At 33.9% G+C, this 17,176-nt stretch overlaps 1 protein-coding gene across 5 annotated transcripts in view; it reads left to right on the plus strand.

Annotated features, from left to right (window-relative positions):
* Window positions 1–17,176, plus strand: part of LOC122712191 (putative polypeptide N-acetylgalactosaminyltransferase 9) — a 302,022-nt gene that overhangs the window by 262,115 nt on the left and 22,731 nt on the right. For all 5 annotated transcript variants that reach the window (XM_043931628.1, XM_043931624.1, XM_043931623.1 and 2 more), the window contains one exon: window positions 15,695–15,864. In XM_043931628.1, coding sequence (XP_043787563.1) covers window positions 15,695–15,864 — 170 coding nt within the window. The remainder of the gene's footprint in view (window positions 1–15,694; window positions 15,865–17,176) is intronic.

The following is a 17,176-nucleotide window of genomic DNA, read 5'->3' on the forward strand; positions in this document are numbered from 1 at the left end:
CCGCCATTGATCCCCTTTATTCCACCACTCACACACAATCAACACAAATTATCCTCTCATTAACTATCGCTCTCTGCTCTTGAAATTCTCACGATTCAAGCAATCAAGCCCAGTTTCGAACAGCAGCGCCAATTCGACACCCACAGAGGAAACGTAATCCTCTTGTCAATCACCTTTCCCAATAAGCTTTCTCCTGCTACGTTCGTCTACGTTTCTCCTCCCTTCACGTGTATTCCAAATTTAAATTATTCTCCAACAATAGCATCATCCAACATATGATATTATTCGAAACATTCAAAATTCCACTTTTCTAAAAAAAATCTCAAATATAAAATAATTTGCTTTGGAAAAAGAAAAGTCACTTTCCATCGAATTTCTTCGTGAAAATGAAATAAGTTTGAAATTTCTGCACAATTTCTGATTAATTGTAACCCTTGTTACTCCCTTAGGAAATTAGAATAGAATTAATTTTTTTTTTTTTTTTTTTTGAATCTGCTTCAATCGTCCTTTCAATCAAAATGATATTATGCAAAAAGAGAATTTGATCCTGATACAAAAATAAATAATTTCCCCTAACTTTTCGGGATAAAAAACGCCTCTGCGTGTTATTAAGATGTTAATTACACCAACTCTTTACGAAACTTCGAGTTTCTAAAATGCTTCTGCAAAACAAGAAGGGAAAAGTTTCGAGACGAAGCCATACTTGGTGGGAGAGGGGGAAGGGGAGAATAAAGAATAAAGAAGCCCGAAAGTTAGGCATTCTCTTTTGCCGGAATTTCCTCGGGGAGCGTAAGATCAAAAGTTCACGATAGATCGATATGATAATGAACGAGGCTCGTTCAAAGGTGAACGTGGTAGTCAGTGTAATAAGTGCGAAACGCAAAGGGATAGGCGAAACGTTATTTTTCGTTCCTTTTGACTTGCGATATTCGTATGAAGTGGTGAAACGAGGCTGAAAAAAAAAGGAGAAGAGGGAGAAAGAAAGAGAAAGAGAGTGAGAGAAAGAGAGAGAGAGAGAGAGGGTGAGAGAGGGAGAATATCGATGAAATGGCTTCGATTCTTGCTATCTTTTTTTTTTTTTTAAAGATATATATTTTTTTTTTCTTTTTAACTTTATCTCTGATGACACATAAAATTCCGCGGTATTTTTTCGTACGTGCTTTAAATCGTATCGAACTGTGCGCTACGAGACAAAGTATGTTTCATACGCACGCAAGCGAGTTATTTTTGTACTTTTATTGGTTTTCCTTTTGTCGATAGCGCGCGCGCGCGCACACACACTGTGGAGCTTTCGCTTTATACGTGTGTATATATATATATGTTATATTTTATGGACTTTGAGAAATGCATAGAACACGTTGAAAGTTCGGAGTTTCATATGAGATTTAGCTTATCCTGTCCCGTAGTCGTTATTTAAGGTTTTTAGTGTAGTAGTTTTTTTTTTCACCTGGGACGATTGGTCTTGAAATATTGCATTGATTCAACACGTATGTAATTCGAAAAAAATAGCAATAATAATTAAAACGTGTATAGATAATTTAGTTTTGCAAAAATTTATCACATATCCTGTGCGTAGAAGAGAAATGATAGAATTTTCAGTAAACGCAAGGAACACAAAGAAGTTTGATCTTGTCGTAGATCGGGGTATTTGTTCAATCTCAACTGATAAAAAACCATTTTTCATTACCCGCATTACCGATCGAGTCGCTCGTGCATGCGGTCCACGCGACCGATTTCGCTGAGTCTGTTCGACGTCGTCGGTGAATTCGATGAAATAGGAAATGACGCAATCTGAGATTCTTTCCTTCTTCTTATCTGGACCGCACACCTTATTTTTCGACGATTCGACGGGATTTTTATATCTTCAAACCCTAGGGAATTTCACTGAGTAAGGAGGATCTGTATGACAATTGACATCAGACCGTAAGTCTTCAACTGAGTGAGGTTGGAACATGCAATAAAAATATGATACGTGAAATATTTGATTTTTAAATTCTCTAAATTCTCTGAGATTCTTTAAATTTTATAAATCTCTTAAATTTACTATACTCCTTAACTTTTCTAAATTCCCTAAAGAATTCTCTTTCTCTTCCAGAAAATTCTTTCAAATTATCTCTCATTCCTCAAACTTTTCAAACTTTTCTCTCTCAAAACTTATAAGTTATATACTTGCCTACATTCGACTAATGATTTTTTTTCGAACAATTCCCAAGTAAATTTTCATAATTATCATAGTTACATTTCAAATTCTAGGGAATTGAAAGAGAAACGAAAGCAACGTATTCCAAATGCATTGTTAAAAGTTTATGAACCGATAAGACCTAAGGTGTCGAGCGTGAAAAAGTTAAACAACGTGAAATGCGAAACGTGAAACTCTCTAGTGAAATTCAAGGCGCGAGAGCGAAGAATAATCGTGGCCATTCAAATGTAGCCAGCCAAGAACTAATAAAATCTCTCTGCCTTTTCTCCCTCTCCTATCTTTATCCGGGGAAGAGACGTCGCGACACTGCTGAACACGTTTCCTGGCCCCGAGCAACCAATACCTCGTATCGACGTTTTACCTCGATAACAAAGGACCATAGTGTATTTCGTGCGTTCATAACGATGTCAATTTTACTTCGGTATCGGTTCCACGTGATCCATCGAACGTTTTATTAAACGTTGTAAATGACGAGTGCGAATTCTTCTTATTTCAACTACATTGTCGATGAGATTTGATGATCGATGCTCCGATATTCAGATTTATTTGATATAATTGAAAAAAGAAAAAAAAAATAAGAAGCGAAGATAAGAAGTTAATTTGAAAAAAAATTTCTCTTTGTATAACTTTGAGATATTTCTTTCTTTTTATCTCTTGGGACGTTTTTATTCTTAAATTGTATACTTCGAATAAAATAATAAACAATTATTAAGTAGAATGAAAAATAATTGAACAAATAATGTTAATATTTTTTTTATTAATTTCTAAATATTTGATGATATTTGATAATAATTGAAATAAAAAATTTCATATTTTTCGAGAGTAAATGTTTTGACACGAAAAATGAACAAGTTTTTTTTATAATGGAATCTGTTTGAGAAGGGAATAAACAATTTTATCGCAATTTTATATTCGTTATTTTCGCTCGCTCATTCGTTCGAAATTTCACATTGCGCATACAAAATACTGAATTATGTTTTTGTTGCAGCTGTATCGGAAATTTAACTGGTTTTTTCAAGCAATTAATACTTCCAATGATGAATTTTTTTGTGTGTGTGTGTGTTCTTTTATCTCTTGATATTTCGCGTTGCGTTAAACAGCTCGCAACAGTAACTGAAAACAAATATCGATTTCTCCACCGGATGTTACTGACGTTATTTATTTTTTTTTCCAGGTCCACCAACAAATTAATTATTCCATAGACGTTGACTTATTGTCACTTTGACATCACAATGGATGGTGCACAAAAATATGCACAAAGTAGAGAAAATAATAGATCTATATTCTTCCCTTACGATGAATCTTTCATTTTTCTTTTTAAGAAAATAAATTTCCATTTTCCAATAGTCTCATTTATATTAAGAGAAAATATTCTTATAATTTCAAAGAAAGAGAATTTTTAATCATTTTTAATCGAGCACCAAAATTCTACAAGTTGGCGTACAAATTGGATCGCTAAATCGTCGAAATTTATGCAGATTATCCATCCATCCATCCATCCATCCATCCATCCATCCATCCATCCATTTTGCAACCTCGTAAACTGTTTACTAATCTGTTCTCGTCGTATTTTCCACAAACGATGTTGACGGTGGAAAGTTGGCCATAGAAAACTTTTAATTCGCAACACTTTGGCCAACGAACGTCGTGGTCCGATGAAATTTAAATTCGACCACTGTTCACAGTTTCACTTTAAATTCACGCACTTCCCTTCCAAGTTTAATACGGTGTTTGAGCGTGAACGCGCCAAGTAGAACGCTACCAGCGCTAGTCAGACAGGCGTAAGTAATTTCACACCCGCAGTTTACGCTGGCCAGAACGCGTATTAACCCGCTTTTCATCTATTTGCCAGCCACGAACCGGCTAATTTTCCATTCGAATTAAACGGGACGTGGAAAATTCAGCCTATTAACGATCCGTTCTATACCGACCATATGGCGGCTTCTTTCCACGCTTGATAATTTTGAACTTGACATTTTATTCTTTTTTTTTCAACGAGAAGGAATTTTCAATTAAAGTATTTGTGCTCTTTATTTTGTGTTAAAATTTTTTTTACTAAATCTCGGAAAATTAATTTATTTCCGTATATTCAAGATAGAATTGTTCTGTTTTATACAGGATAAATAATTATTTTTAATATTTTCAACTGGGAATATTTAATTTTAACTTAATCTTAATCCCAAAAATGTTATTTTTGACATTATTAACAGTTTTAATTGGGAATTTTTACTTTTAATCTTTTCCTAAAAAATGACATTTAATAATTTTTGCTTATCAAGTGTGTTAAAAGATGTGATGGGTAATTTTCTATATTCTTTATTTTACGCGTATATTATAAAAATTCCAATACGTAGCACCTGTTATATGGCAATATGTTTTTCATTTATTGTATCGTTAATTTGTGGTTTGCTAAAGTTATTAATAATAGAGCAAATTTCTCTGCGCGCAATCTAGTGTACAATATATGTCAGTGTAGAAAACCTGATAAATAATTTTATGCCCATGGACATAATCAGCCCCTCAGGACATTTTATATTATGCTACTTTTTATTATTTATTCCTTGCTCCAGCTATTGTATATTCAATTTGTAATTAAAAATGACCGTTAATTGAAATTCGAACTTTCGAGATTAAATTTCCAAGATTGTTGACGCGCGACGCGTGATTGAGTTTCTCTTCGAAATACTTTCGTTTAAATTTACTTTTTTATGGTTATATTATATAAGTGACACAGATGGGATTATCGAAATTTCATTAGATCGATTTTGTTTCATACATATACATCTAAAACTACTTTGCTGATTAACATTATTTAAAATTATTATTACACGATTATAAATCTTAACTTTTTTCATGTACATATTTAAAGTTTACATTGTTCTATACTATCTTTGTATAAAAAAAATTCAATATTTTTTTTTTATACGTACAATCAAGTGTACAACATTTGAAACTTTATAAATTACCACTACACCCGATTTTTCGCCCCAATTCATTAAGGAGATTGTTGAAAATTTCACGTTAAAAATTTCAACGTAGTTAGCAAACAATACGCTCTTTATAATGCACTTTGTTTTAACTCGATATCTCAAACCGTTCTCGAGACACAGGCATAAGGAATTCTGAATGAGCGGCCTGGAATTCTTGATGAAATGATCTGACCCACTTTTCTCCCTTTTATACTCGCGTCTAATAGTAATAGTAAAAGGAAAAAAAGAAAAAAAGGAAAAAAAACTGATGCCTCAGCGTCGAGTCTGACTATCCGACGCATGTCGAGCTTACGGTAGGTCAATAAGTGAGAGCGAGCGAGCGAGAGACACGAGCGTGGAACAAGGACAGCGATAACGAAACATTAAATATCTCTTCCGATCGCGACATCTCGAAAACGAAACGTCATATCGAAATAAACTCGAAAACTAAAACTGCAAAGAGAAAAATTCTCTCTTTATCTCGTGATTTAAAAATGTTTTTAAAAATTTTTGTATAATTTTGAAGCAACAGAAGAGATAAAAATTTCTTTATTCGTTATTCCGGAGGATTTTTATCACATCACGATTATTTTTGTGAAATTATTATCTTTGCATTCGATGAAATAGTTCAATCCCCCTCTTGCAACGAATCAATCGGGAGCATTCCATCCGCACGCAGCGTCCATATTGCATTACGGTCCACAGAGAGGGTCCACGATGACATACAGTGATTAGTCGAGCGGCGTAACGCGAGTAAATAATTTCGCATTCCGGGCGTTTGTCGTTCCACGGCGCCGATGACGTCTCTGGCCGCCGTTGGTGCGCCGTGTGGCGTCGTTTAATTAACGTATGGATTATGCCGTCGCGGCCGAACGACGCTCGCCTCCCCGCTCAGAAACATCGCATTAATCATAAACAGTGACCGGCTCCGTAATTCGGTAGGGGGATGAATTGCCGTAGCCGGCCGCGCCGCGCAAAATTCATCGGTGCACTTAAACTGGCGGCCGTCCGCCACCACTGCGCCGCTGCGCGTACGCGCGATCGGGTTTAATGCACAGCGAAACGGAAGTGCATAAATAGCGTATCGATGCCACCACCCCACGGGGGAAACGATTTAACGTTGGACGAAGCTAGCGCGAGATTGATATTGAATTATGGAAGTTTCGGCGGTTAGTTCGATTTGGGGGGAAGGGGGATCGAGGAGACAGTGATTTCGGCTTCGTTTCACGGATGGAAATTGTTGATGGAAACGGATTTCACGTTATATGGATATATCACATGTCGTGATATGTTCGTTTTTTTTTTTTTTTTTTAAATAAGAGACAAACGTAAGAGGGAAATTCAAATGAGGTTTCGTTTTTTTGTAGGAATCTGGTAGGAACTGGTGCGTTTGACGTCTCTGCGAATATATAGAAATAACGTGAAAATTTGATGGAAATGAAGAGAAGGGAGGGGGTTTAACTTTTGTATTCCAACGGTATTCTCTCTTCGGTCCCTCTCCTCGTTCATTATTAATCTTCCCGCGCAAAAGTTGGCAACGTCGAGGCATTAATCATGCCAGGGCATCGTGGTAATTCCGTGGGACCTACTAATCACGGGGCAAGACCAATTAATTCGTGGCGACGTGCAAGGGTTGGTGGACAACGCGATCCCAACGTTGTCCGCGTGCAAATTTTCGTTGTACTTCCGCCCCTCTTCGAAACATATTGTTAGGAAAGGGACTCCCCATATTTCTGACCAGATTCCTCCGTGATTTAATGCCACTTTCTTCCCTTTATTTCGTTCAAACTGAGAGAATTTGAATTCTTTTTTTTTTTTTTTAATTCGATATTTAAAATAAATTATATTTTTCGCTTAGAATCCAAGCAATGTGAATAATCAAAAATAATAGAGAAAAATTGAATCTCAAGATTACAAATATTATCTTCGATGACATGAATGTATTGAACAAGTGTAGAATGATGTGACGTCTCGACCACAACTGTTAGTATCTATTTCTACCGCTAGATGACCATAATCATGATCAAACTATTATGATCGGACTATGTAATAACTATAGTGCTGATTATCGCCACTAGGCGGCTTCAAATGTCACTCATCTATACTGTGAAATATAAGTGGACCAAGTAAACGATTATCCTTCTGTTTTTTTCTATAACAAAATGACAGAGTACATATTAGTATTAATTAGTCTTATGTCTCTGGTTTCTTGGATTTTTATAATTCTATTAACATTTAAATCTGTTCATTTTCAAACGAGAATTGCATCGTATAAAACATACAGTAAAATAAAATTATAGAAAGTTAAACTATTGAAATTTATTTACAATACTAATATAAAATGTATATTATAGTTTTAGTTAGTTATAATGGATAAATGCATAAAAAAAGTTGATTGTGAACATAAGAAATTAATACATAAAATTACATTTTCAGAAATATATATACGTCATCAATATCTTTTGTCAATAATCTTCTTTTGCTCAAAAAAAAAAAAAAAAATCTAATTTATTCTTATCTCTGCATAATCCAAACATGGCATCAAGAAACTCTCCTCTCCTTACAAATCCCTTTCGTAATATTCGAGGCACAAAGAAAAATTTCCTTCAACTTTTCCAATAACTCACCAACAAACGTAAATACGCGGGTCTTAACAATTCTCGAACATTTCTCAATAAACCTATCACGGCAATAAGAATGCTCGAACTCGAACTCCCTCCTTCGCCCTCCCTCTTCGAGGTAACGTTCGATTTCCTTCGATCCAAGGGAAATTTCAATATGTAGGTTTTCCCGTGGTGAAATTTCCGCCGATCCCATAACCGTCTTACTATGGCATGAATCGTTCTCGAGTATCCCGGATCGGTGGATTCCCGTTGACGAGCGAGGAAGCAGCTCGAGGAAAGAAAGAGAGAGAGTGAGACAGTCAGTCACGTCGACCGTGTGTCTCTTCCTCAAGGTCCATTAGTCTCGAATCTGCTGCGGTTCCAGAAAATTGTTCGACCTGGATGGCTCTTCGATGTCGTTGGAATGACGCTGATAAAAAGGGGAGGAAAGAAAAAGAAAAGAAAAGAAAAGAAACGGAAAGGAGGAGGAAAAAGGAAAGGAAGAAGGAAATGCGAAAAAGGACGGGAGAGATGGGTAAACGCGAAAGAGCAGTGGGTGTTCCAATAAGCAACTGGAAACTTGGACTGGTTCCAAACAGGAAGTAATACCGGGATTCTAGTGGAGACTGGCAGCGTCTTCGACAAACTGTGCGCTGTCTACAGCAATAGTTTCATAGGCGGTTAACGAGGACCATTGTCTAGGGATGCCGATAATTATGTTAGTTTGCTAGAAGACTTGACAGTGTTCGGGATATGGGATAACGAGAATGTTTCTTCTTAAAGAGGTGTCCTTGGATTTGAAACTGATCGGATGAGTTGATATGTTTGTGATTTGATTGTATGTTTCTTGAACGAATACTTGACTCTTCGTGTTGAAAGTTATTATATATACGAGGATGTGAAAGAGGTAAAATAAATTGCACGAAAATAAAAATAAAGTTAAACGATACAACGAGGTGTTGTATCGAATGAATATAGTTTTTTTGAAGGTGTTTTATTAAAATTTTTTCATTTCTTCTCTTCTCTTTTTCTTTTCTCTCTAGTGTGAATTGTTGTTGAAAATCTAAGTTCAATTTAAAACTAGCTTTTTCGCCTCTTTTTTTGAAAAGAATTATTCTTGTTTCCAATAATTGGTGACAATATAAATCATCATCCAGTTTATTATATGGTTGAGTTAGATTTATATTTTTCAGTTGTATACAATATAACTTTATCTTTTTCTATTGATGTCAGAAATAAATTTCAATAATTCGTAATAATGTATCTGTAATTCAATATCGATTATTTTTCAACTTTTTTCCTTATGGAATACAATAATTCAATTTATATTGAAACTTTATTCAATTTCTATAAATTTTACATTTGAATTCATATTCTAAAATTTTTTTACAAAATTTTTACGAAATATTAATTTGCCGAGAACGAAGCGAAACATTATAATTTTGTGAAAGTTTAGTAGAGGAAATTTTTATCTGAATCTAATATTTCAAGAATTATAATCTTTTTGTAATTAAAAAATAGAGAATACAATTAAAAAGTTGAAATTATAGGAAAAGTATAATAATTCAATGTTAGACACTTTTTACCTGCTTTAATTAACTCCAAAGTAAGTTAAAAGCATTATTCGCGTAGAACAACATTTTCTAAAGTATTAAATTTCTGTCTTTTTAAAGGTAACTCTCGGATTTTGAAAATAAAATATGAAATTTTTAAAAAGTTATCTTTGCCGTTAGTCTGCTACAATTATTTATGCTGGTACCCTTTTATGAAACACACAGTAAAATAAAACTGTATAATACGTCATACATGCAGAAAGCTTTTTTGGTGAAACCGTTTAGTAAATAAAATTTACAAGGCTTTGAATTTTTTCATTTAAATCTCCATATGTTATAAACTACACTTAAAAAAATTACTTCTGTTACATTTATTAAATATCACAATTCATATCATGTCAAAATTTATAATTTCAATGAAATTTTTTAAGTTTTTAATTTTTGAAGTTTTTTAATTTTTTATTTTTAAGTTTGATTCTATTGTATTTTTTTTACAATAAAATATAGATTTTCTTAAAATTTCATAAATATTTTTAATTCTATTTTTATTCTTTAATTTAACGAAGTATTTTATTATAAAATTTAAATCTTCGTTTTCTTTGCATTTAGATTATCTCTAGAAAAAAGATTTTAATTCAACTCAATAAATTGAGAACTAATTAAGAAATAATTAAATCTTAATACAAAATATGCAGCAAAATGAAATTAATTTAAAATCAAATTTATCTTTGCGGATATAGAATAATATTTTGCCTTTTCAATTTGCAAGATATTATATTTATTTTCAATTAATATTCGTTGCCCTTTTATCAACAAATTTTTTACCAAAAATATTAATGTCAAATTTATTAAATTCATTAAATTCATTTATCTGAGTAAAGTATTTATTAAATTATTATTTCCGATAAAATTAATTCTCTCAATGAATTCTCTATATTTAAAGTAAAATTGTATAATTAAATGAAATAATTCCTTATTCGAATGAAATTTTGATTAAATCTTTTATTTTCTATCTTTATTTTATCCCGTCGGATAATAATATCGATAAATCACTTTGGAAAATTCATGTATTTAAAAAAAATAGAAAAAAAATATTACACAATCGTAAATTGAAAATCTTTAAATTTAATAACAATTTTTTTTTTTTTTATACGTTTCGAAAGATTGCCTCTCGACAGAAAATTCTTGGACGCGTTGAAGCGTTACAACATTAGCTCTCGAGACCGGGACACGGAAAAGTCTCTCTCGACGCGAGTGACGCTCGCAAATTCGCTTTCAATGCTTAACACAGCTGAAAAAATTTCGCGTGTAGAAATTGGACGGAAACGAGAGAGCTTGTTAGTGGCGTGAACCATTCTAACCGACATTTAACACCGAGACACGAGACACGTTTATTCGTTACAAGTAAACACAATTCATCGTGGACCCCCCTCCCTTTTTTTAAGCTGCTTGCAACAGTGTTGCATCTGTGATCTCGCGAAGATTTTATTTGTGATTGCGTTGGGGAAGAAAATTCGAAGAGATGTGTTAATTTTAATTTAAAATTGTATAGAAGAATATTATGATTTTGTTTCTTGTTAATTTTATCATCTCTTTGATTTCTTTGATTCCAGTTAATATTTTTGACGTCGAAAAATTTGTAAAAAAAAAGAAAAAATAAATAGGAAGGTATTTTTTATATTATCCAAAATTTGCAATTGTCTGAAGTATGAACGAATTTGTGACGAAACAATTGATACGATGCATACAGGAACAGAAATTCATTTACTAAATTTTAACAAAAGTTTACTGTGGTGACAACGAGTTTGTTTCCGTTTCGAATTGAACGAACTTTTGCAACAACTGAAAATGTTTTTTGTCTTTAAAAAAAAAAAAAAGAAAAAAGATTCATCACGTATATATTAATAAATGTAAATTATTACACGCGATAAATTAATTTATTTTTACATTATTATAATTTAATAAGATAAAATGATAAAGATTATTTCTACATTACATTTCTTCTTTTTTTTTTTGTAGTATTTTAAATTGGTCATTGATTCGATCGATACTTTCAATTTTTAATAATGATTTTCGGTTTTATTAAATACATTGGACAACACGATAACAAAAGGGGGATAATGGGAAGGAATATTTTATAGATTCGTTATATGAATAGAATATTTGAATTACCTCGATACGATTCACTGGTTGTATTTATTGATTAAAATCCATAAACTGGCGTTGCTTTTGACGAATCGTCATTGGAAACGCGATCAGATAAAAAAATTTATTGGCCATTTATTTACATCGTTACGTGTCAGGAATATTTGCGATACGGAATTGACGCAATTTTTAATGGGGCGATGGTTAACGCTCAACCCGGATTGTTTGCTCTGTCGCTTTATTTATGACGCGTCGTTGCCGATCAAAGAGATAAACAAAAATGAAATTTGCCGTTGATGGTTTATTATAATGGATCATACAATACATGAAATTCGTTCATTCAATTCGTTTCACCAATGAAATACAACTATTTGAAAGAGCGAGATGTAATAATTTCATCCCTCTCAATAATTTTAATTTCCTCTATAATAATTCTATTGTTCTCTTTAAATTCCTATCGTATTTATTTAATCAATAATTTAAAAAAATGACGAAAAAATTATATTCACGATAAATAATAATTTTCAATAAAAAAAAGGATTCCTTTCAATTTCATAATTATAATAATCAATTCATCAATTATTCATTAATTCTCTTAACATTTAAAAGGCAAATTTATTTATTTTTCCAGAATCATTCTTTCTTACTACTCTTCGAACCCATTCATCTGCTCGTATCATCAAATTCAATTCGATCAAATTTTAATCAACTCGAAAACCACCACCAACCAACCAACCAGCCTGAATGGATCGAAGTACATTAATCACTAGGTTCTTTGTGCGCGTAAAACGTGTCTTTCAATCCAGTTGATTTCTCTTGGCATAATCAGCTTCCCTACCACAGGGAACTAATGGTTTCGCGGATTTCCCGATTTTTCGACTTCTCTTTGAGAGAAGCTTTCGACTCGAAGCCTCCTTCCCTCTCCCTCCCTCTTCCTCTCGTTCGATGCACGGGGAATGAGGTAACGTGGAAACCGCACAACTGATGGACGTGATATACACGTATCAGCGTGTGTGCGGTTAGCGGTTCTGACGTTTAGGCTAATATACGTTTGGTACGAACAGGTACCGCAGCTTGCTCCCTCCCTGCTTCACGTGCAACCGTTACTTCAATGAAACACGAGATGATTAACAAAGAGTTTTTCGACGAAACCCAGTAGAATTTCCATTGGAAATAGAATAAAATAGAAGATTCGTTTCGATTTCTGATAATTTGAACGTGTGAATAACAGTTCTTCTTTTCAGAATCATCTTGTTGTTATCTTTGCTTGGAATCGAACTTAATTTTTGTATTTAACAATTATTTACTTACTAACTTTACTAACAACTCAAACTTTCAAATCACTTTTTTTTTTTTTTCATCCTTCAACATCGACGTGAATTCCAATCACAGCTGGAAATCACCCCGAAACGAGATGTATTCGACGTCGAATTCTAGCCACGCGACACGAAAAATCGTGGAATTAACGTAACACGAAAATAATTTTCCCTTTTATCCCCGGTGAGGGGATAAAACGTGAGGGGATCGAATATATTCCCGACACGATCGCGTGCAAAATCTACCGTAAGTTATCCAGTTTCGTGTTATCCGGCACGCATTCCTTTCCAAGCGACGGGACGCGTGAGAAATATTTGACAACAGGAGGATATTCTTTTCACCCTCGAAAGTCGACGACCCGACGAACGATCTTTACGACGCTCCATGGAATCGCAGGGGATCGCTCTGATTGGCTAATTGAAACGAACGCGGTCCCTTTTGTGTTATCTTTGAGAAATTAAATTAGAGTGGAATTTTTAGTTTTTTGGATTTTTTATTTTAATGTTAAGTAAAGATTGACTGTATTAATAAATGTCTTAATAATGAAAATAACGAATATACAACTCGTTACGATATTACGTTGGAATATAATGGAATATAATATTGGGATATAAATGATATATATACGGAAAAGGAAGAATTTTTCTTTTTTATCCAAACGCGTTCGATCTCGATTATTTCCATCTCTTTCTGTTCTCCACCATGTCAAGGATCGAGGGAACTCGACTTGGCGGCAACTTTTTAAATGAAATTTTTCCCGATTTTCACGCGCTCTCGTCCGGAAATCAGGATGGGCTTTACCATAATAACGTTGAAGGAGATCCTTCTTCGTTCTGACACTTTCGAGGAATTAATGTCGTTAAGTTCGCGTTACAAGAGTGGCAAATGAAGTTGCCTTTTTTGAGATTGAAAATTTTTTATTCCATCTGACGAGCGAATATTTAATTCGCTCGTCTCTCCTGTCCTGTGAAATTTAAAGGGATACGTTGTTGATGAGTTTTTTTTTTTCAGTTGGAATGTAATTCTATATGTGTCTGATTTCGTTAATATCATTTCACTCATTTCTTTTTTCTTTATTATAGAATTTATTTGATAAAATATTGTTGAGTGACTCAAACAATAATCTTAAAGGTTTGGAGTTTAGTTAAATTCTGGTAATTACTGTTTTTGTAATTCAGTAGTATACAATGGTCAGAAAAGTGGTTAAGTGTCTGACTTATCATTTGTATGACTACTGCGAAGCATTTGATCACGAATACGAAATGAAATTTCTTGTCTGATCATTGTCTCACCTATCCTACTGTGTAAGTAACTTCATATATATAATATATATTTCAATAAAGTGGTATTAATTTGCACAAATTGTTTTTATTATTTTTTTATACTTTTATAATATGTTAAATTAAATTAATTCATTATTTGTTTCATATTCACACAAATTTCATATTTCATACGATGGATCTATTCGAAAAATAATTCGTATTAGAGTTGAGGAGGCTTTAAAGCATTTTCTAGATCAAATATTTTAAAATTTGAATTCCAATTTGATGCTACTTTGACATGGGAGCAAATATCATTAAAAATTCATGATCTTTCCATTTATTCCTTTCGTCGACCACATGGAAAATTTCAACAAGTTATCGCCGATTTTATCAGGAAAAATTCACAGATTCGCTGGTAATATTGAGACGTGTACTTTGAATATATATTTTTAACGAATATTTAATTTGATACAATTCGATAAAATTAAATATATCTCTTACATTGAAAGCTTTTAATTACCATTCACATATTTAATTTTGCGTTTAAAAAACTTGTCAACATTGATTTTAATACGAAAGAATATTTTGATATTTTGGAAATTAAATAAATTTAATTATAAGTGATAGAAATATAGAATAAAATTATAAATGATAATTTAAGTTATATTTTTCTTATTATTTCTTTTTTCCCTCCAAGTTAACATTCACAAACTTTGATAAATTTTTACAAAAATTTACAAGTGAAATGACAATTGTAAAAACTGTCGTAAAAGAGGAGGATTAAAATTATCAAATTTATTTCTCAATATTTGCATATTGCCCTTATTATTTCCATACAAAAATTGAGATTTTCCAAAATCTCGTGAAATTCGTGGAATATCAATTGTTAAAAAATTTCGCAAGAAAATCCTTAAAAAGAAAAAAAAAATGAAATTAAAACGAACGAGACAAAGTGAATCCTCGGATCGATACGACCAATGAGAGCGCCAATGAGATTGCGGCGAAGGAAAACGATAAACAGAAACTTGACAAGCGAAGAGGTGCACAGATGCGGGTAACGATGCCGGAAATGGAGGAGGTTGATTGTTTACGGATCTTATTATCCACATTAGCTTTATTAGCCGATACGATACGGCCAGGAGTCGGAGGCGTCTTAGAATCTTGGCCTACGGGGACCAAGTTACGTGTATACACAACTACTGCCCGTTTATTCTGCCAACATAGCGGTTCCTAATCGCATTATCGTATTTTGCCCTCTATCGTTTCGCGGATATCTCCTCCCCGTAATCCATGTTTTCCGATCGACGATCGGGATTAAGATATTAACGTTGCTGAATTCCGATTTACGGTTATGACCATAGAATGGACAGGAGTCTTTGTTAATATCGAAAAATCTGTGATCCGTTTCGATCTCTTTTATTGTTCAACGTTATATATTAAAATATTATTTATCGAATATATTTTCACAATAATAGTAAGTTTATTAAAATATTTAGAAAATTGGATAGAAATAGCAAGATATTGATTGAATTTCAATTATAATATTTAAACGATTAATTATTGTATTTAAGTATAGAAAGTGGAAATTGAATCGTGATGTTTCTTTAACGGAACTTTTCTATATATTCTGTTCCCTTTGTTACAGGTGTAAAGAACCAGGAAGGTACCTGACAGATCTTCCTCCAACAGCGGTGATAATTTGCTTCCATAACGAAGCCTGGTCGGTGTTGCTGAGGACGGTCCATTCCGTGCTGGACAGATCACCGGACCACCTTATACAGGAGATCATCCTGGTAGATGATTTCTCCGACATGCGTAAGTAAACATTTCATTCTCTCTCTCTCTCTCTCTCTCTCTCTCTCTCTCTCTCTCTCTCTCTCTCTCTCTCTCTCCAATAATATCTTCTTCGAAACATATGACACGCCATCTGAATTAATTCACACCCATCTCTTCCTTCCTCAACCTCCCATTAAAATATACGATTATTAAACTTTTTTAAACCTTTAAACTTTTTTAAATTATTTATTATTAAATTAAACTAGAGATAATATTGAACGCGATCGACGCAAAGTTCCACCTCAAAGAAAGAATCTCCAAAGAAGGAATCGTTTCCCATGATCGGTCGAGAGAATCGAAGAGAAATTCTAAAGCCTGAGAGGAGGGGGGGGAGAGAGATCTGATCTTACGCTATTCGATACGTGCCTCCATTCAATCCTCGCCGATGATTCGTTATCGCGGTCAACGTACGTACACACAGCCCTTCGCTATGGATCGATTAATCGCGATCCATCCAGCCATGGAACCCGTAAAAAACGATCGACGGGGCGAGAGGACGGAGGGGTCAGCCTGGGTTGAATGGAGGAGGAGGAAAGCTCGGCGTCGACGTGTTGCGCGCGTGCAAAATTCCCGACAGCTTGATGCATGCCAACGATCCCGAGACGTTGATATCTTTCCCCTCGTCGAAGGGAGGGAGGGAGGGAGGAGCGTCGAGGAATGGAGGGGAGGGGATAAAAATTTGTCTGCGTCTGACGCGACGTTTCCGCCGCCGAGGAAAACTTTGACGGAAGATCGATTGTCTCCTTCCTTGTCGTGTCGCGAGCTTATTATCCCCCCTGGCGGAAGTACGGTTTGACAGGATGAATCCATGATTTTTATTGTGCTGGCGCTCTCTCTCCCTCCTTCTCTCTCTCTCTCTCTCTCTCTCTCTCTCTTTCTCTCGAGTTACAGACGGATCGAAATATAATGGATTTTTAATGGGCGTAAAATATTTAGGGTAATGCATGACACGCGTGACATATCTGGATCTGGTGTGTATTTCGATAGGTATGATAGATAAAATATAAATTAGATTTGAATATTTCACAGATTGTGATGTTAAGTTAAGTAGCGATCGTTCTTCGTTTGTTTTAATATCGGAGTTAAGTTGGACGCTTGGAAGGATTTTTATTTTATTGATGTTAATGAGGCGATGTGTCCTAATCTTGAAAAAATTTTGGAGATGATACGTATTCTTTAAAAAACTTTGGAAATTGTATTGCAAATTGCACAGAATTTACAAGTTGGACAAATTGGATGGTTGAAATGGATCACGATTGAATTACGATTGAAAATATTTCAACGATTCTGT

This window comes from Apis laboriosa, unplaced genomic scaffold (genome assembly GCF_014066325.1).
Source record: "Apis laboriosa isolate Shangri-la unplaced genomic scaffold, ASM1406632v1 scaffold19_cov150, whole genome shotgun sequence".
Classification (NCBI taxonomy): Eukaryota; Metazoa; Arthropoda; class Insecta; order Hymenoptera; family Apidae; genus Apis; species Apis laboriosa.